The 22112-nt window shown below is 31.9% G+C and overlaps 2 protein-coding genes across 3 annotated transcripts; one reads left to right on the forward strand and one right to left on the reverse strand.

The window, feature by feature from the left end:
- Nucleotides 1–12955: 12955 nt before the first annotated feature.
- On the forward strand, nucleotides 12956–15534 carry LOC11433588 (transcription factor bHLH25). 2 transcript variants are annotated; one of them, XM_039830928.1, is made up of 5 exons: nucleotides 12956–13089; nucleotides 13251–13619; nucleotides 13728–14102; nucleotides 14938–15006; nucleotides 15364–15528. In XM_039830928.1, the coding sequence occupies exons 1-5, from the start codon at nucleotides 13051–13053 to the stop codon at nucleotides 15403–15405; spliced, it is 894 nt and encodes a 297-aa protein (XP_039686862.1). In that variant the 5' UTR covers nucleotides 12956–13050; the 3' UTR covers nucleotides 15406–15528. The 2 variants fall into 2 exon arrangements, with proteins under 2 accessions (XP_039686862.1, XP_003597984.3); XM_003597936.4 differs by having other exon boundaries at nucleotides 14938–15534.
- Nucleotides 15535–18638: 3104 nt separating this feature from the next.
- Nucleotides 18639–21454, reverse strand: LOC11433587 (pentatricopeptide repeat-containing protein At1g80550, mitochondrial). The gene has a single exon (XM_003597935.4). It carries the CDS (start codon nucleotides 21381–21383, stop codon nucleotides 19920–19922), a length of 1464 nt encoding a protein of 487 aa, XP_003597983.2. The 5' UTR covers nucleotides 21384–21454; the 3' UTR covers nucleotides 18639–19919.
- Nucleotides 21455–22112: the final 658 nt, after the last annotated feature.

Consider the following 22112-nt stretch of genomic DNA (forward strand, 5'->3'; position numbering starts at 1 on the left):
GATGGAGTCAAGGATAAGAGTACCGCTGTATGGTAGGGACTATTGTTTCATTTGTACTTGTATCACGGGTTCTACCTTCCATATATCATTGGCTTACCAGGACTGACTCCTGGTCCAACAATATTCGCAAAAAAGTCTAATTTGAGGGTAGTTTCGCGTGTCAACTAATTTCAAGACTACTCTTGATTAATCACCGCGCTACGCCCTAAAAGGAGAAAATGGGTTAAAGGTAACTTTAAAGGTCCTCAGCTTCACGGGACATTCAAAAGTAATAACGCCGACTCGACTACTCATGACGACAGAGTATTACCTTCAAGAGGCCTCCATTGAGCGGGGTTATATCACATGTACTCAAGGCCCAAGACTACTCTTGGTATGACACTATGATTTTACCACCATCCTATCTTATTTGTTTCACTCAAGGCCGGGTAGAGGACTTATCTCACCACTCACGCAAAAGAAAAGAAAAACGCATAGGCACATATATACATTTTTATTTTCTCTTTTTTTTAGCAAGTTATAGCGCAAAAATAAATAAAACACAAGTTAAGCTCAACCCTCTTAGGGGATGTCCCTGATGAAGTCGTCATTTTTGTCGCGGTGATTTTCGAAGATCAAGCTATTGATTAGCATTGACTCACAAATTTATGATTCACCGCCGAGCTTTAATTTTTTTTTCAAGGGAAAGGGGGAAAAGTTCGAATAAACCCACAATTTTTAGAGATTTAAGTTTCGGGGGTTAGTTACGTAAATGGAATATATTAGCACCCTAAACGTCTATAATATTTTATAGGAACCTCTTGCTTTTATTTATTTTTGGCTAAAAAGTATTTGTTATTTGCTTGTAAAAAAGGATTAGTTTAATGAGGAAAAAATAAATTATTTTTTATTATTTTTTGATTTGAAAAGACAATGTATTTTGTCTATGTACCCGTGAGGGATCAAAACCACTTAATTCGGGGTAAAAAGCCGAGTGATTATTTGTTTGATGTTTTTTTACTATTTTTGAAAAAAAAGGTTTTGAAAATAAAAGCCAAATGGCAACGAAGAAATTTGTTTGGTATTTTTTAATTTAAAGAAAGGGTTTAAAAACCCACTTGGTTTGGTCTATTAGTAATGACTTGGAACTTAGGAGTGTGCTCCTCCTCAAGGTCTCATGTTTGATTCTCTCTGGTGCCAATTTGAGGGGGTTAGTTTAGCTTCTGAAAAAAAAAAAGGGTTTAAATATTGTAACGCCCTCTTTGAATTATTTGTTTTATTTAATTGTTTAATTGAGTCTAGAATTTATTAAGAAGAGTTTAGAATATATTATATGATTTATTAGGTAGCTTATTATATTATTTAATAGAATAAGATTTGAAAATAAAATAATATGGAGTTTAAGGGTTGTTATGAGATTTGAGAGAGTTTTGGGGAGAAAAAGAAATAAGATAAAATAGAATAAAGAGTTATAAATAGGAGAAACCTAGTTTAGAAAAAAAAAACATAACATACGATCAATTTTGGAGAAAAGGGAGAAAAAGCCAAGAGAAGGAAGAAAGACCTAGAAAGCGGCGATTTTGAGTTATAAGGTAAGGGTGAGACTAACATTCAATAATCTTGAGTCTATGATTCTGAAAATTGTATTTAACATGTTGTAGGTTTAGTTTTTGAGAATTTGAGAATTAGGGTTAAGAGTGATGATTGTGATGATTTTGAATGAAAGTGAAGTTGAATAATATAAGTTGCTTTTTCTGATTTTTTTTTTCTTTTCATCTCTGCCCCAAATTTGAAATGGAATCTGGTGTTGATAGGTCCAGAATTGGTCTTAGGTGTAAACACAAAAGTTGTAGGTATGGATGTTAGATTTCGAATGTCGTTGGTCTGACGTCAAAACGATTTATAGAACTTTAGTTATGGTCAAATTACTACACGTAGGTCACAGTGATTTTTTATGAATTTCAGCACAACTTTGTCCGAATTTGAAATGAAAACTGGTATTGATTGGTACAGAATTGGTCTTAGGTGTAAACACGAAAGTTGTAGGTATGAATGTTAGCTTTCTAATGCCATTGGTTTGACTTCAAAAGGATTTATAGAACTTGAATTATAGTCAAATTACTGCACGTAGGTCATAGTGAATAATTGAATATGATTGATGAATTAGTATATGAATGTATATGTTGTGAATACGATATTGTCCATGATTTGTAACACCCCGTTATCCAAAAGTAATTTAATACAAAATATTCATCAGAGTAATTCATCAAACGGGCATGCTACACTTCATCTCAAAATTTCTTAAATAGAAAATAAAACTATTTAATTCAACATCTTTCATAAACTTCAATAATTATTTGCAGCGGGGTATTCTCAACAATAAAACCATCGTCAACATATTAATTCTCCAATAGAAATCTTGGCATAAAAGCCTCAACAAAGAAATCTAAACAATCATAGGGCCACATCATCATGTTCCAAAAATTGATACATAGGAAAGAAAACAATAAGAAATCCCATCCCACGTATCAGAGCCCTAGACACGACACTTGAGCCACCACCGACTACTCAGGATCACCTGCAAGTTACCCATAGGAAGGGCAACATTTTCAAGCAGAAGGGTGAGATTCACAACAATAAAATATAGAAAAATCATCAATTGAATCTAACACCCTATTAAACATCAATACATCATCCTGTAAATATAAATATATATTTCACAAGGCACAACATCATCTTCAAATCAATTCATCATAATATATGTATAGATATATATTCATCAACAACTTCATCATCATCAATATGGCAATTACCACCAACAACCAAGACTCATGCATGACATGACGACATCACTAAGACCCCTCGATAAATGCAATTATGCATGTGGTACCAAAACAGGACCGAAGCCCTCACCGCTTTTGAATGGTTAAAGCATTCATCAGGACCGAAGTCCTCACCGTTGTGAACAACTAGTTCTCCAGGACATGAGTCCTCCCGCTGTTTATGCATATGCAATGGACCCACTTGTGTATATCTACATACAACTTGACCATGCATACATTCTCATATGACTCCGGAATAAAACGACATGTATGGTTTAACAAACACAACATACATCAGAACAGCACCAACAATTTGTATAATTTATTTAAGTGTAAATATACATAAATCATCACTCAACATTTAATCATGCTCTTGGTAAATAATATAGTCATATATAACCATTAGCACAGTCAAAAGAATCAACCAAACAATGCGTACAACTGAGTATACAAAACCTAAAATTTATGATTCAGTTCTGGGTATTTTCGCCAGGCAGACTACTAACCTCGCCAGGTGAAATTCAACAAAAAGGCTACTCGCCATGGCGAGCCAAAGGCGAGCGTAAGGCGAAAAGCTCCTGGGCACTTTCGCCAGGGCGAACAAAAGGCGGTGGAATGGCGAACTAAGGCAGAGTTCTCTGGAAAACTTTCTGGACACATTCGCCAGGGCGAGTCGTGACAGTTCCAGAATCGTGAATTTGCAGTTTTTCATCAAAAATCCCAATTTTCCCCAATCCAAACCCCAAAACAGGTTACAGTAATGTTATGCAATCTTAGAATCGCCCAGAACACAACTAAGTCCAATAAACATGGTTCCTGTATATTTTCTAATTTTAGAAATCAAAATCAAAAACCCATCTTTTCCCATTCTCACCAAAACCTGATAAATTCAAAATCAGAGATTAATGTCTATACTACTGAAGCAAATCTCACCCTTACCTGAATTCAATTGCACAAATAAAGCTACAGCAAAAATCGACCCCCTCTTGCTCTTGTTCTCCTCTTGGCTTGGTTTTCTCTGTTTTCCTCCCAAAGGTTCAATTGCACGTAAAGACAGTTTTCTGTCTTTCTAACTCTTAACTTAACTTCCTTTCTATTTCCTAACTCCCTATAACTCCCTTTAATTACACCTTATTCCCACTAAATTCAATTAAATTCTAATTAACTCCCCAATTTTCAAAATAACAATAATTCTCACATTATTTTAATAAATATCATAATAAATCATATAATAAAATATAGCACACACCAATCAACATAATTCATATTAAAAATCATACAAAAGACTCTAAAATAAATTGAAAAATAATTAATAACAACTAAGGCGTTACATGATTGATGAAGTGTTATATGTATATATGATGTTTTAAGATGATGATTATTATTTCATGTTGTTATATTGTGATATAAATGTATATGCATTACTTGAATTATATGTGAATAATTGAGACGTTGTTGACTTGCATTTGATATTATTATGTCATGTTGTTTTTGTATATTGTTGTGTTGTTGTTGTTATTTAACTAAGCTGCATGAGTCGGTCTAAGTTGATTAAGATGATGAAGTTCCAAATTATTGGATTATATAAGAGGTTGTCGATTTAAGATGTTAAGAGGTCGAGTCCATGCATTAGCATTTCATTGTTGGGGGCTTGATGCCCTGGAGCCTTTGCTCAATTAAGTTGAGGGCTTGATGCCCTGGGATCCTTTTTACGCTCAAATAAAGTTGAGAGCTTGATGCCCTGGGAGCCTATTTACGCTCAAAGATTGGTACCACATGCATGATTAGAAGATTAAGTTGCATAGTCAAGTTGTCGAGTTGTCAAGATTGTCAAGTTGTCGAGTTGATAAGTTGTAGAAGTTGTGTTGTCGTTGAGTTGTCATTTGTCAATGAGTTGTTAATAAAGAACTAAGTGAAGTATTAATATTTATTAATCATTGTTGTTTATGTTGTTGTTATATCAATATAAGATGATGAATATGTTGTTTGTTTATATGATTATGATTAAGATGAATATGTTGTTTGTTTATATCATTATTATCATTAAGTGATGATTATGTCATGTTGTATATGATTATTAATATTAAGTGATGATTATGTTGTGTTGTTATGTTATTATGAAATGATGATTAGAAGTTGGTTGAACTATTAAGAATTATTAAATGAAGAATTATTATTACTAATAGATGAAGTTAAATATGTTGTTAAATATAATTATTGAATTATATGCTTTATATTATTGTTTTGTGAAATCTCACCCCTTCTGCTTGGAAATGTTGCTCTTCGTATGAGTAACTTGCAGGTAACCAAGAATAGATGATGTCGTGTGAGCTTTCGCTCTCGTGTGTCTTAGGTGCTCTGATACGTAACGGGATGTGATCTTTTGTTATTGTTTTTCTATTCCTTACGTATTGTTTTTAAAGATTTATGACTATGTTTTTAGATTGGATTTTTATGAGACATTTATGAAGAGGCCTTCGTGCCAAAGACTGTTTAGTTATTGAATAAATTCCGTTGCGAAGTATTAAAGATTTTGTTATTGAATTTTAAAGGATAAATAGTTATTATTCAGTTTATGATTTTAAGAAAAGAATGTGGCATTTCGTTAAGTGTTGAATACTCTGATAATTGTTATGAAATTTTTATGTTGGGAAAGCGGGGTGTTACAAATATATTTAAATGCATTAAAGTTTTTATTAAAGAAAATTAAATAGGAAAATGTCTTGATGAGAATCAAGGTTTTTTAAGAAAAAGAACTCTTTTTTTTTTAATTTGTTTTTTGGACTATTTAAATGTTTTTTAATTTATTATCTAAAACCTAAAAATTAACGTGACGATGACATGAAAGCGAGATAATTTCGTTGTGACACTGGGCCAAACGAATCCCCTTTCCCTTGGATAATAAACTAAACCTTTTTTTTTTTTTTTTTTTTTTTTGCATTTTTTTATATATAAAGCTAGATAAATAATAAAATAAAGACATGCATATTTTTTTGATTTTTTTTTTATATTACAACTTTCTGAAATACAATCTAATTGCAAATTAATAAATAACAAAAACTAAAATGCTATCAAATAAATAAACAATGAAACAAAAATAAAAAGTGGACCAAAAACGAACCAATAAATGAGCTATTTTAAAATAACTCTCAGGGACAATAAATCGAATAGGGACTATGGTCTTAAAACCACTTTTAAAATACGACGGGACAGAAAAAGAGGGATAAGAAAAGAATAGCTCGTCAACACAAGTTAAAGGAGGGAGAAGAGATAAAGGTTCTTTGACAACTCAAGAGAACTTTTTGTCTGTTATAAATGAGGAATGATAGCTCTATTTATAGGTTCAAATGTTGATGAAAATGGAATATTGATTTATGGATTTTGATGGGGATTGAATGTGATGGAACAGGTTTGTGGTGTTTTTGGAAAGAAAGAGTTGACTCTTTAATTCGGCCATGATTTGTGGCGTTGCTGAGAATTTCGGACCCTGGACATTGTTTGGACTATTCTAAGTAATAAAAAAATACAAAATAAAATAAAAGGTGAAAATAAAATAAAACAAAAACTAATAAAAATAAAAATAAATAAAAAGACTAAAAAAAAAACGGGCCCAAAAACGAACCAAAATTGAGGTATTTTAAAATACCTCTCTGCCGAATTTTTTTGTGGAGAGATAAAAAATATTCCGGGCCAAAAGGCATGTGACAGTAGAATCTTAGGTCCAAAATTGAAGTATGACAAAACTTCTTTAAAAAAATATTTGAAAACTTAAAAAACTTTGAAACGAAAAAAGTTATAAAATTGTTTCATATTTTACGCTACTAAGATTTTTAGTAGTGTAAGATATGAATACTATAAAATTGATACATTAATATTTTTTTGGGAGAATTTATACATTAATGTATTATTTAAAATAAAATAAAATAAAACATTTTAATTACAACCGGTTCAACTTCGATCCAACCCGGTTGAATCTTTAAACCCCGAATGTATATAGGTACACCGGTTCAATGTCCAGTCCAGTTTTAATTACCTTAGTTTATACATTAATATATTTTTTTTTGGTACAAGTTTATACATTAATATTATTGGTACTTTACAATTTATTTGCAACCTTTCTTCAATTTATTTTTATCTGCACCCTAATCCAATCACTAACGAAAAATGATATTTAATTTGTCGGTGAAATTTTTAAACATATCCGAATCCTTTTTACCAAATTGTTTAAAATTTGTCCTCGTGAGCTTACCTCAGTTGGTAGGGACAATGCATAATATATGCAAGATCTGAGGCTCAAACCTCAGCCACCACAAAAAAAATTGTCTCAAATCTAAATCACTCTCTCAAAAATAAATATAAACCACGTGATATATCTAATAGATTAGATAGAAAAGTTTTTGAAAAACAATTATATAAACCACGTGATATATCCAATATATACTTCCTAAACATATGGCCCCTTCATAAAAATATTGATGTCTCCGTGAAAGAATGATTGATTGAGAGATGTATATAGAATCACTTGGATTAGAAAAACTCTCTCTCTCTCTCTGTGTCATGACCACACATGACACGACCATACAACTGTCCGATTGACCCCCCCCCTCTCTCTCTCTCTCTCTCTCTCTCTCTCTCTTTGGTTTTCCGGTCTTTGTGAGGTGTCATTTTTCTTATCTGTCTTATTACGATGTTTATTTGGTTCAGATTGTCGGATTAGCTTTGATTCAGTGCAGATTCAATCAATAATTTTGGTGCTGACAACGTTAATGATCCAGATGCATGAGTATTCTGGATAGTATTAGAGTATAGTGAAGAAGATAACTTGGAGAGCAAGTTATCTATGTAGAAAGTTAGTTAGGGAGTTAGTTACCCCAAATCACTGTAAATAAGCTACACCTATGTACTAATTCATATCTTTTATTCATTTGCATCTTTGTGATGACTCCTAGAGAAAATTATACAATCTATCTTTCCATTGCATTTGATCTAGAACCATGGAATCTTTTGATTCATAACATGGTATCAGAGCGCTATGGAGATAGCGATTTTGATCCAGTTTCTGATGACGAAGATGATTCTGATGGTGACGAAGAAGATCTTGAAGCTTCCGCATTAGAAAATTCTTGTTCTTCCGCTTCGCAAGTTTCGATCGTTTTCGGTAGTTTCGGCGATTCAGTTTCTACTCCTACTCCTTCACAATGGATCGCACCAGTCATTGATGGATTCACCATCAAGATCGGTGAAGTTCCTTATTTTCTGGAAGATTCTTGTTGCATCGATCACAAATCTGCCATTGATGCTTCAAAAGAAAACCACAAAACACAGATTCTTGAATCAGAGTTGATCGTTTCTGCCAAATCAACGAATTCGAACAATCGTGAATCTGAGTTTCATGTTTTTGAAGTCGCGTTCAAGCAATCAAAACATCTCATCATCGATATTGTTATCACATGATTTGGACCTGTTTACGGTGTTTTCTGCTTCGCCGGAAAACAGGAACCAGTCGCTTCTGCCGACAACAGAAAGATTCAAATTTTTAGTTACATGATGAATTCATCATTAATTTTGATCCCGACGGAACTCTTTGTGGTTTGTTGTCCTCTTCTCTGTCAATTTCTTTTATGTTCTTGCTCTTTGTTGCTGGCAAAGCTTCTACATGGATTCGATTGTGGTGGATGCCTTGGGATAGAGGAAGGAAAACGATTATTGACACGATCAGTTTTTCGACGCAAATCATGGAAATAAGAACACCTGTTTCTCAGTTCTCTTTCTTCATTTCAATTCCAGATCAGAGATTATCCTTTTGTGTTTACAGAAGCATCTTCCAATTCAATTCCGTTTTGGCTAAAGTTGTCTTTGGTTCAGTTTTTTGGATAGTGATGCTTGTGTTTGCAAAGTCGATTTTCTGGGTAAACTATGTCTTGAAGGAGCACGTTTGTAGAATACTACCTCCGGTCCTATTTATAAGAAAAAGTTAACTTTTTAGATTCATTCAATAATTGATGTACCTAACCTAGAAATAGACCAAATACATCAACTATTCAATGAATCAAAAAAGTAAATTGTTTCTTATATATAGGACCGGAGGGAGTACCTCTCTTGACTGCAAAAGCGCGTTTTGCACCAAGTTGTTTGGTTGAAGAAAGCGTTTTCGAGAAGCAGGTTTTGAATAAGTGGTCTTGGTTCTGTTCATAATCAAATTGGATTTATTTCACATCTTAAGTTGTTTGGAAAATCACTGAATCATAAAGTGCAGTTTAGAATTCCGTTTTCAAATAAGCTGTTTTTTTTTATATAAAAAAAGCGCTTTTGGAATAAGCTGGTTGAGGTTTAGAGGAAGAAGAAGTAGAAACGCGTATGTGGTTTCAGCACAGAGCCTTAAGCTTTCTCACACATTCTCTTTTTTGGCTTGGACCTCATCTTTGTTGGGCTTTAGCTTGGCTTCCTCAGCATTTACTATCGGTCTTTGTTTTTTGCTAGTTTACACCCATTTTACTTAGGCATTACAATCTAGTGAGAATAAATTGTGTATGTTTCCTTACATTTCAAACTCAAATTGGTGAATTTCCCTATTTTGAGTTTGAGGGGGACTATTAGAGTATAGTGTAGAAGATAACTTGGAGAGCAAGTTATCTATGTAGAAAGTTAGTTAGGGAGTTAGTTACTCCAAATCACTATAAATAAGCTACACCTATGTAATATTTCAAATCTTTTATTCATTTGCATCTTTGTGATGACTCCTAGAGAGAACTATACAATCTATCTTTCCATTGCATTTGATCTAGAACCATGGAATCCTTTGATTCATAACAGATAGTTCAATATAGTTATATTTGTAGGCTTGTGTATTTTGCTGGTTTATGCTATTAACATGGATGTCGTGAGTTTGTTCATAGATTCATCTTTTATGTTTTTCACTAATTTGTATTATATCGATGTACTTTATTAATTTACATGAATGATTATCGTTTATTTATTTTTTTGTCAAAAAACAAAAATATATATAGATAAAATCACCAAACTTAAAGACACTCCACTAAAACCGTAATAATGCTAGTAAAATACAAAAAGTGAGAATTTTTACAACATATAGAGACAGAACTACAGAAAGCTACCTGCTATTGATTACCATACAAGAAAAAATATCCAAAGAATACAAAAATCGATGTCCCCACTAAATAAGCACTGTATGTAGCGTGTCACCATCATTTACAACGGAGGTGATGATAATGTGTTGTGTCAATTTTTATTACAATCAAACACTTTGTCAAATGACACGTACATACATTTAACATTGCCATCCAACACGCCGGAATATTGACTACACCATCCGGTCACAAATATAAGTAAAAAAAATCATATTTTAGATTCATTCAATAAATGATACATTTTGTATGCAATAAAGACCACATACATCATTTATTGAGTGAATCTAAAACATATATTTTTGCTTATATTTGTGACCGGAGGGTGTACGTAGGATTCTTTTTATTGGTAGTGTTACAATGTAACGGGACAAAAAGAAAAAGGAAAAAAAAAAAGACGAAATTAAGTTCCAAACTTATCTCTCAGGATGAAAGATTCAATGCTAGACGGAGGTCAGTTCCATAAAATTTGCACACATGTTTTGTTCCCTAAGAACATGCACTAATGTTGTATTTTCATTTTCATGTAAAACATCTCTAATATGAAGGATGTCAGTAGCATAAGTGTGCAAGGTATGATCATCACCATCAATAATCAGGTCAACTGCTTCCAAACAATCACTCTCACAAATAATGTTGACATAACCTTTTTTACTACAAAAATCAAGACCTACCTGGATAGCACGTAACTCAGTTAATAAGATTACATTGCTCTATCATATTCAAGAATTTCTCAGTTTGTCTAGCTGTAAAGATGCCCCCTATACTCCCTCCGTCCTGCAATAGATGACCCATTTAAAAATGTGTAATTTTGACTTAACTTACGCTGACCATATTTTTCTACTAATATACAAAGATAAATAATATCATATAAGATGTCGTTAGATTCGTCTCGATGAGTATTTTCAAAATATCAAATTTTCATAATTTTTTCTAATATATTATTTAAGATATTTAAACTTAAAATTATGCATTGGTATACGTAATAGGGTCAACTGTATCATGTATTAAATGACGGAAAGAGAATCTTAGAGGGATGGAGGACTTCGTTGAAATCTCCTATCATAATCCAAGGACTCAAAATATATACGCGAATAGAAATAAGATAACTCCATAATTTTTCACGATTGATTATTTGAGGGCTACATAGCAGAGCAAAACCACATACAATCAGCCTTTTTAATACAAATGGTATCCGCTTGAAAGTAGACATTTATCACAGGAATATCATAATCGCAACCTTTTATTCTTTTTTTGCCCATGTACTTGGTTTTTAACTATATGCTTTTTCTTTCTTTTCAATATAAATGGAATATTTGATTTTGTGATGACTTTTCACTTTCACTTTTATCCTTTATTTAAACTATTATAATTACAATTTTATCCTGATTTACCCTTTTATTTAAATTATTTATTAAAAAGTAGTATATGACATTCAAATGGACAATACTGCAAATTTAAATTAATAATCAAAAAAATATTTGAACCCCATTAAAAAATTAATAACACAATCACAATATTTGGCATTATTAAAAAAACTTATTTTAATCATATTTGTCAAAAAAAATTATCATAATATATGTTAAAATTGTGAATAGATGGACACGTTAATACCCTTCTTTCCTTTTGCTAATATGTTATAAAAGTTATGAGCAGGGGTGACAAAATGGATGGTTTGAATGGATATGAATTTGGATGAAAATGGATTGATAAAAATAATTTGTTAACCCATTACAATCCACTAAATCCATTTAAAACAATCCAATCCAATCTAATCCATAAAAAATAAAATGCATCCAATCCATCTATTTTCATCTTTTTAATGGATGGATGCCCAATCCATCCATATTTTTTTTTTAAAATTTCATAAAATAAAATAACAAAACGTATAATTTTTTTATGAAAGACAACTAATCTTTATCATTTGTTTAATAGAAAATAATTTATTAAAAAAAGCTTATATTATGCGAAACATCTTATTATGATCTCTTTAAAAAAACAGCTTATTCAAAACAACGTATCTCATAAAGAGTTTATCACGATCTCTTTTTACAAAAAGAGCTTATCTTATGCAAAACAGCTTATTGCGATCCCTTTTAAAAAAACAACTTATTCAAAACAACTTATTTTATGCAAAACAGCTTATTACAATATCTTTTAAAAAACGGCTTATTCAAAACAACTTATCTTATGCAAAACAGCTTATTGCGATCTTTTTAAAAAACAACTTATTTTATGCAACACAGTTTATTGCGATCTCTTTTTTTTTTTTTTTTTAAAGAGCTTATTCAATAAGGTGTTTTGCATAAAATAAGATGTTTTGAATAAGCTGTTTTTTAAAAAGAGATCATAATAAGTTGTTTTACATAAGATAAGTTGTTTTTTAAAAAGAGATCATAATAAGTTGTTTTTCATAGGCTAAGCTGTTTTGAATAAGTTGTTTTAAAAAAAAATAGTAATCATCTATTTTGCATAAAATAATGGTTTTGAATAACCTGTTTTTTAAAAATATATTATAATAAATTGTTTTGCATAAGATAAGTTGTTTTTTAAAAAAGAGATCGTAATAAGTCATTTTGCATAAATTAAGTTGTTTTGAATAAGTTGTTTTTTAAAAAGGAGATAGTAATAAGTTGTTTTGAATAAGTTCGTTTTTTAAAAAGAGATCGTAATAATTTGTTTTACATAAGATAGACTGTTTCGAAGAAATAAGCTATTCAACTTTTAATTTTTTAATTGTTTGTTTTTTTATTTTAATTTGTTAATTTTTTTTAATAAAAGTGGTTTTGTTTATTGGATAAAAAATAACTAATAAAAAGTGATCCATTGGATCTTTAAAATAAGTTGGATGGATTGGATCCATCCATATTTTTTAATGGCTGGACTGAATCCAATCCATTAAAAATAAATTGTTTGACGGAAGATGAATTTTATAGTGCATGAATATGATGGATATAGATTTGATGGATCCAATTGCCACCCCTAATTATGAGACAGGGATCTTTTTTATTCAACCAGAATTTAAGCAAGGGCATCATAGCTCCTCTAGTTCCCATCAAAGAGAATCTGCTACAGCATCACACCTTGATATCCTAATCAAAATAATGGAGGAGAATCCATGGGGCAATTGGTCTTATGATTTGGTAGTACAAACAACAAGTCATATTATACATTGTATATTTATATTCTTAATTAAAAAATATGATGATATTTTATGTATATATAGATCATTGTATGAACTCCTCCACTATCTATAAAAACTACCACTTGATTAATTATTGTTTTACAAATGAATCGTTCTTAGGAAATGGAAGAACATTTGTGTCACACAAACAACACATTTGACGAAGAGTTCCTCAGAGATATCCTGTATCAGATTCCACAAGATCAATTCAATGTTCCTATTGCCACAACTGACCTAGTAAACAACTCATCCATCAATGTGTCACAACATGCTGAAGAAATGCCAACCAACTCATTATCAATACCAACAACTGAACAACATCATGATTCTTTGCCTTTGTCATCATCAACAGCTAACCAAGGGTCGAATTCGAAGAAGCCTCGAAACACTTCGGATACACTAGATCACATAATGTCAGAGAGAAATAGGAGACAACTACTTACAAGTAAGATCATAGAACTTTCGGCCTTGATACCTGGATTGAAGAAGGTTAGTATGTAATATATTATATTAAACCTAGATGAATGAGTAAATTTTTATATAGTAGTTATCATTGGATAGAAGCTACAAACTAAAAACTATCTAATGTCTGTGTAGATTGATAAGGTTCATGTGGTAACGGAAGCTATCAATTACATGAAACAACTTGAAGAACGTTTGAAAGAGCTAGAAGAAGACATTAAGAAGAAAGATGCAGGATCATTGAGCACCATAACAAGATCTCGTGTTTTAATTGACAAAGACATTGCAATCGGTGAAATGAACACTGAAGAATGTTACGGGAGAAATGAATCACTTCTAGAGGTTGAAGCTAGGATTCTAGAGAAGGAAGTTTTAATCAAGATTTATTGTGGAATGCAAGAAGGGATTGTGGTCAATATAATGTCCCAGCTTCAACTTCTTCATCTGTCCATAACAAGTATCAATGTCTTGCCATTTGGAAATACTCTTGACATCACCATTATTGCCAAGGCAAGTAATTACCAAAGAAAATAATTATAATAATTAAGAAGCATGATTCCAACTCAAGTTTGATTGTTATCCAAATTTAATAATTATAATAAGGGTTACGCTAACAAGTGCCCTAAGGGTTTAGGGCAGCGGCAAAGCTAGTATAATTTGTTTGAAGGGGTTAAATATAAAGAAGAAATAAAATATATTTTAAAACTAATATATTAACATTTTTTTATGAACATTAATATATTAAACTTAATCGATAAGTAAAATAAATTCACAATATTTTTTACTTATATTTAGTGAAACAACAACGATGAAAATAAAAGGTAACAATAGTTATTTGTAAAATATGAGCTCTATGGAGTTTTAAGAAGACAAATTTATCTATAATTGATACTAAACTAAATAGATTATCAATTTTTGTTAATATAATATCTCTTTGAAACAACAAAATTGTTTGGAGTGACTAAATAATATATTAATGGGGTAGTTGTATATAAAATTTATGCTAATCATTCAAGTTTTTTTATTTCCGTTGGGGTAGCCAATGCTACCCCATCCCTTTGAAGCCCTTCGCCCTTGATTTAGGCACTTGTTAAGAAGACAAAAAATGAAATAAGTGATTAGTTTAATGAATCAAAAGTCAATTCTCAAAGTTTCAATGTAATGAATGCACAATTTTTAAGAGAAAGTTTTTTCATTAAACTTTTTAACAAATGCATTAAGAACATCATAATAACCCTAGAGCACTTGTTAACATTTTCCTTATAATAACTCTATCTATGACTATAACCATACCTTACTATGTAAGTTTCTATTTGTGTTTAAATTTTTGTAATTGATTCTACAGATGGGTGACAAATACAACTTGACAATAAAGGACCTAGTGAAAAAACTAAGAGTAGTGGCTACGTTGCAGGTATCTCATAATGTGCAATTTCATATCTAAATGTACATTTAAGAAGACCATTTAAAAAGAACAATTTCAAATCTAAATGATATAAAACTAGTATGAATATCCGTGCTAAGTACGGGTTAAAATTTCGTCATATTTAAAAGAAAGAGAAAGTTGTGATGTATCAAGTGTCGGTTACAATCCAACATTTAATAGAAGAGTTAAAAATATTGAGAGAATGATTGATTGAGAAATGTATATAGATTCACTTGGATTAGAAAAACTCTTTATATATCTCTCACTCTCTCTCTCTTTGGTTTTCCGGTCTCTTTAAGGTGTCATTTTGCTTTTCTGTCTTATTACGATGTTTATTCGGTTCAGATTGTCGGATTAGCTTCGGTTCAGTACAAGTTCAATCAATAATTTTGGTGATGTCAACGTTAAAGATCCGAATGCATGAGTATTCTGGATAGTTCAATATAGTTATATTTGTAGGCTTGTATATTTTGCTGGTTTATGCTATTAACATAAATGTTGTAAGTTTGTTTACATATTCTTTTTTTTTTTTGACAAAATGTTTGTTTACAGATTCATTTTTTATGTTTTTAACGAATTTGTATTGTATCGATATACTATCTTAATTTATATGAATGATTATCGTATATTTATTTATTTTGTCAAAAAACAAAAATATATATAGATAAAATCACCAAACTTAAAGACACTCCACTAAAACCGTAATAATGCTAGTAAAATACAAAAAGTGAGAATTTTTACAACATATAAAGACAGAACAACAGAAAGCTACCTGCTATTGATTACCATACAAGAAAAAATATCCAAAGAATACAAAAATCCATGTCCCCACTAAAAAAAATGAATTTTCAGTAACCCTAAATAATAACTGTATGTGTAGCGTAGCGTGTCATCATCATTTACAACGAAGGTGATGATAACGTGTTGTGTCATTTTTTATTACAATCAAACACTTTGTCAAATGACACGTACATACATTTAACATTGCCATCTAACATACGGGAATCTTGACTACGTAGGATTTTTTTGGTAGCGTTACGTGTAACGAGTTAAAAAGAAAAAGAAAAAGAAAAAGACGAAAAGGGCAGTTCCATAAAATCTGCACACATGTTTTGTTCCCTAAAACATACATCAAAATTGTATTTCTATTTTTATGTAAAACATATAATATAAAGAATGTCAATAACATAAGTGTGCAAGATATGATCATTACCATCAATAATTAAATCAACTGCTTTTAAACAATCACTCTCACAGGTAACGATGACATAACCTTTTTACTATAAAAAATCAAAACCTATCTATAAAAAAAAGGCGCACCAATTCTCTAAAAATAAAGGTGCACCAATTATGGTTAGCATTTGTAGTTTGTACATTTTTTTTACCATTCGCAATATCATCAACTTATATATCAATTTTGGCTCAACAATCAATTAGTATATAAATAATTGAGTTTTTAAATCAATTAGTATATATAATTGAGTTTTCTAAGCATGTAATTATGAGCAGGCCCGCTTTGAGGGAGCGCAAGGTGCTCAATCAGGTCGGGCCTCCAAATGTTATGGGCCTCAAACAAAAAATTAAGTCTAATACCCACTCCTTATTTAAATAAAAAAAATATATGTCATATCATTTTCTTTCTTCAGTATACGTTTGAGTTTTTTTTCTAGACTCTAGTTCTTCTTTTCGTACATAAATTTGATCCTATCAAACCACCCCTAATTTGTATAATCACTTAATCAGTCAATTTGGTGAAAGTCTATTTCATTGAAAGAATCACAACAATCATTTTTTTCTTCGCATAAACCATTCGTTACCCTTTTCCACAACAGAGGAGTGACAAATTCAAACGACATTGTTGGATAAATTTCACCTATTTCACTTAATTTTTTTTAATTCCTTTCATATTTAGAAGTTCTTCCGATTCTGATTTTTTTTTAATGAAGTTTAGCTACACAAAAAAATTACGTTTTATTTTACTATGGGTCTATTTTAAAAAGTGAGCCGATTCTCATATTTCACAGGGACGGCCCTGTTTATGTCAGTAACAAATAATCATTGTAACAAACACATATAAATAGAGGGGTTGGGGCTGCTCACCACATCCGATCTATCAATTTTAACAATTTTATTAATTGAGATAGAATTAATTTGTAGACATCTTTGAGTTTCTTAATGTGTCATAAAGACATAAGTTACCAAGACTCAAATATGAGTAGTGCTAGCAATACTATCCTTTTAAGACTCTCCTAAACATTCATTTTTTTATTGCTTTAAATCAAGGTCGGTCTCACACTTTAAAAATAGAGAAAATGAATATTAGAGAAAGTTTTTAAAAGAGAGCGTCCTTATATATTCTACTAACCAATCGAATAAACCTCGACCTCCCAAACTTCTTGAAAAGCATAACAAAGGTATCCATGGTGGCAGTGATGGAGCTCCTTATGGACCGGGTGGGTAAAAAAAAAAATAAACACATGTCCATCTTGCAAGAGTTTAAATAATTTTTTAACGGTTTTAATTTTCGGCAGTTTCAAACCCTAACAAAGTGATGCACTTGATTTTTGTTACGGTTATACTTGTCTAGTTATTGGGAAGTTTACAAATCTTCTAATTTTTGGGGGGTTTCAAACCTCTCTTATATTGTCTTGTTAACTAAAAATTCCTCCAATTAATTATTGTACTATAAGAAAAAACAATTTTATAATTTAAAATAGTTGTAAAATATATAATTCATTTTTTTAAGTACGCTTCCAAGTTGTTTAGTCAAACTCTGTCACTTCAGTTTTCTGATTAATGTTTATTTCAACTTAAATTGTATTTGTATATTATAGTTTATTTTTGTAGTCTACCAAATTTTTTTCTAGCTCCGTCAGCAAATGGTGGGACGAACTTTAGGCCTTTTTTAACCCATACTTTCTTTCAGTTAAGAGATTACACAACGAACATATTTTTTGACGGAATCTTATCTTTGAACTAAAAAACTTTAAACATTCTTTTGTTTGTTTCTTTCATTTTACCAGAAGACTTTCATATTCCATAGGTAGGTCCTTTATGCATGAAATTTCCTCACTTTTTTGAGAGATTCTAAAACTGTGAGACTTTCCAATTTTCGTTTTAATCCTACACGTTTTATGGAAGAAAAACAATAATTCTGATTTACATTCTCATTTGCTCCTTATATTTCATTTTATATGTCTTCATATGTTAACAATAACAATGAAGAAATTGATACTAGAAAAGTTCTAGAAAATGATGGTTGATAGGCATAAAAAATATACATAAAAACCAAAACAAACCGTATTCAACATCAACATTCAGATGTGAAAATATCATTACTCATCATAATATAATAATAACTTGTACAAATTTAGTCAATCAAAGCCAAAAGCAACAGAATCAACGACGAGAATAACAGAATCAAAGGCAAAAGTAAGGTGAATCAAACAAATAAGTGTTATTCTTCTTAATCGATTAATGTTATTATCCAAATTTGAATTCAACAAAAGTGAATCAAACAAATAATATGTTTGGGAGGTTCTGCTGAGTTGGAAATTATTTTAATCTTTTTCTTATAATAAATGTCATCATGCAATGTATGGATGATAAGTTTTGTGAGATAAATCAAATATTGAATCTATCATATTGCTCAAATTCCTCTTCTTTGGTTTATCTCCAAGAAAATGTTCAATCTCAAATGGACAAATATGCATTGGATTGTCAAAGCAGAAGCAACCATTATATTTGTGTGTGCAGAGTTTTTATTTTGATTGCATTGAGAACCTATAGATTATCAGAAAACGTGGTTGGTGCATGGAATTCCATGAATAGAATAAATAGAACTATAGAAAAAATTAAACAAGTGGAGCTTAGTAACTTGTATATAAACAACCCATTACCAATTGAAAATCCCCAAATTCTTCAATGGCTAGGTAAGGCAATATTGTGAGCCAAAAGCAATTCTTGTTGAAAAGAAATTATCAACTACCCAGGTAGCACTTGATGTACTTACTGAAGAGTGAAGCCATCAACTGCCAAGAAGGATCGGGAAACTAGCTGCGACAACACCCTGTCTTCTGCAGCCGATAACTGTTGCCTTTGGATATATCAGTTACCAACATCCACCAGTTGAACTCCTATCTGCACATCAATGATTCTAGACAGCCCTGTCTGCCAGTGCACAAAATGCATAGTGAAGCCCTTCAGGCCCTCCCATTGCAAGCTGTAGACATAGGGCTATTGCATTGACATACCAAGGAAATAAGTTGAATCCTCCCTAATATCTGTGGCTTAAGTTTGGGCCATTTGGCCTGTGTCTAAGTTATCAATCCAAGTTTGAACAGTAATCACTGGTTTAGTAAGCTCATCCTATTAATAAAACCTAGTTTTGTAATAAAAGAGACAGATGAATAAGGGTTCCATCACACAGCATGTGTGAGTTCAGTTTCGCAGTTCACTCTAGTTCAGTCTCAGCAATTGCACTAAGATAGGACATTTCTCCAACCAGTTCAAATCTGCACAGCATTGTGGAAACTGGAAATAGGGTCCGCTAAATGAGAACAAAATTTGTAAGGATACAGAAAGGACTGAATGTGAGGTTAACAAGTGTCATTGTGTCTCAGAAATCAGAATGTGAAGGCAGCTTCCAAATAGCAATGCAGTGACAAAAATTGCTTCAGGATGATCATATAATAGTTGTTTGTGTGGTTTTGGAAGAAATTCATGGTGTTAGGATCCAAAAACTGGCATTTCAAAAATGGTTATGATTGATGAGCAATGTTCTATAGATTTAAACATTTCTGACACGTTGCTCACATTCTATTGTATAAAACTATAAGCCACGAAACTTGAATATCTTTTCAATGAATAAGACCGAAATCTCTGGTGTGGTTTCATAAGAGCTATTCCTCTACAGATTCTCCTCCCAAAACCTTTGTCCCTAACTCTTTCCTCGGCTTAGGCGAAAGTCCTTTGGCCAACATCTCTTCATCATACTTCCTAGCCATATCTATCAGCCCCTTCTCCACAAGAGCATCAATCAAAGCATTGTAAGCAGACGCATCAGGACTACATCCAAGTTCTTCCATTCTATTCCATACCAAAAAAACCAATCGAAGAAACCCCCACCTCGCAAACTTCTTAAGAAGCATAACATATGTGTCCATGGTAGGACGAACCCCACTCTCAATCATACCATCAAACAGCTCAATAATAAACTTCGGTTTCTCAAGACAAGCGAAAAAGCATTGATACGAAACAGCATTAGGAGAACAACCATCACGACGCATGGTTCTTATCAACGTAAGAGCTTCCTTATATCTATAACTATCACACAAAAGCCTTATAATCGTATTATAAGTAACAACAGTAGGATTCAAACCTAAATCCTTCATTTCACAAAACATCCTAATCGAAAAATCAACACCTTGAGAAACACCAATAGCTCTAATCACGATGTTATAAACAACAACATCTAATTGAATACCTTTTCTCTTCATCTCCTTAAACAATTTCACAGCTTTCCATGGCTTTCCACCTTTGGACAAAATATCCATATAAATTGAATACGAGTGTAAATCCTTTTCAACCCCTCTTCTATCCATTTCATCCCAAAACTCCCAGCATTTACTCCACCACCCCAGTTTATACCACCCACGAAGCACAATGTTAAAAATCTTAGTATTTTTACTACTCGCAACAAACCCATCAACCCCATCAACTATCCAAGTTAAAGTTTGATTCTTTTTGTCCCCAAAAACCAAATCTTGAGCTTCAAGAACATGTTTATACTCACAAAGCGCATCAATGAGATTTGAAAAGGATGTTTCATCTTTCAAATTGAACTCATTGAGACGTTGAAAAGTGTTAACAGCGTCTTGGACGCAATGAGCGGATACATAACGTTTGAACATAACTCTGAAGGTTGTGTGATTAGGTAAAGAGTGGGGATTTTGACGCATACGATGAATCAAGTTCCAACATTGTTGGAATTCGAAGAATTTACCGAGGATGTCGAGTACGAGGTTGTAAGTTTCAGTGGAGTGTTGGAATTTGAATTTGGTTTCGACCCAATTGAAGAATTCTAAAGCGCGTTTGTAATCGTTGTTGAAGGAGGTTAGGGTTGCGCGAACGGTTGTGTGGTCCACAAAGGGAATGGGGCTGGGGTTAGGGTTAGGGTTTTGTTGTGTGATGAAGGTGTGAAAAGAGGAATGTGTATGGAAGGGTAAAATGGGAAATCGGAGAAAGCGAGAGGTTGAAGATGAAAGGAGAATTGACCAACGCATTGTATCGGCTGCCGGAGGGAGGGCGGAGATGGTTCCTCTGCCTAACCCAGAGCTATGAATATGGGTAAAAATACCTCTCATGCCTACCCGTTACTCGTTTATACGTTTTTAATAACAGTACCTGTTAACCTCATAAGTACTCGTTACTCCAACAGAGTCCCTATCTCAAAAGATCTAAATGACTCTCACCACTAATTTTTCATCTGCATTTCAAAAATTCAATGATTATTTTAATAATAAAAAATATTGTGGGGTGCACCTACGAATGATGGTATTAAGTGAGACTCTCAGTTCCAGGAGACCCCAACAAAAAATTCTTGTCGAGTCTTAAATGGTGAATACATCACTATTGGGGATGGTCTAACGTGAATGATGCATAAATAATGAGAGAGTATTTTTTTTTTTTGGCTTAATTGATGATCCGGTCCATTAACTTAATTATTTATTTCACGATGGTCCATTAACTAAAAATGTTTCAATTTGATCTCTTTTGTCATTTCCGTTAATTTTTAATATCAAATGTCTAAGGTGAACCATATTTAAAGGTGGTCCACCATGTACCTTAGTAAAAGAAATTATTTTAACCCTTTGTTTTTTCTTTAAAATATTATTGTTGGATCATGTAGGATCTATTGTGTTTTACCTGAACCACTAAAACCAAATATTTTGGATCATGTAGGATCTATTGTGTTTTACTGTGAACCACTATCACCAAATATTTTCTTACTTTTCTTCATCTTCTTCAACATCCTCGTCAATCTTCCATTAAACTCATAAAATCAACAACATCGGCAACAACAATGGTAAACC

This window comes from Medicago truncatula, chromosome 2, assembly GCF_003473485.1.
Source record: "Medicago truncatula cultivar Jemalong A17 chromosome 2, MtrunA17r5.0-ANR, whole genome shotgun sequence".
In the NCBI taxonomy this organism is placed as follows: Eukaryota; Viridiplantae; Streptophyta; class Magnoliopsida; order Fabales; family Fabaceae; genus Medicago; species Medicago truncatula.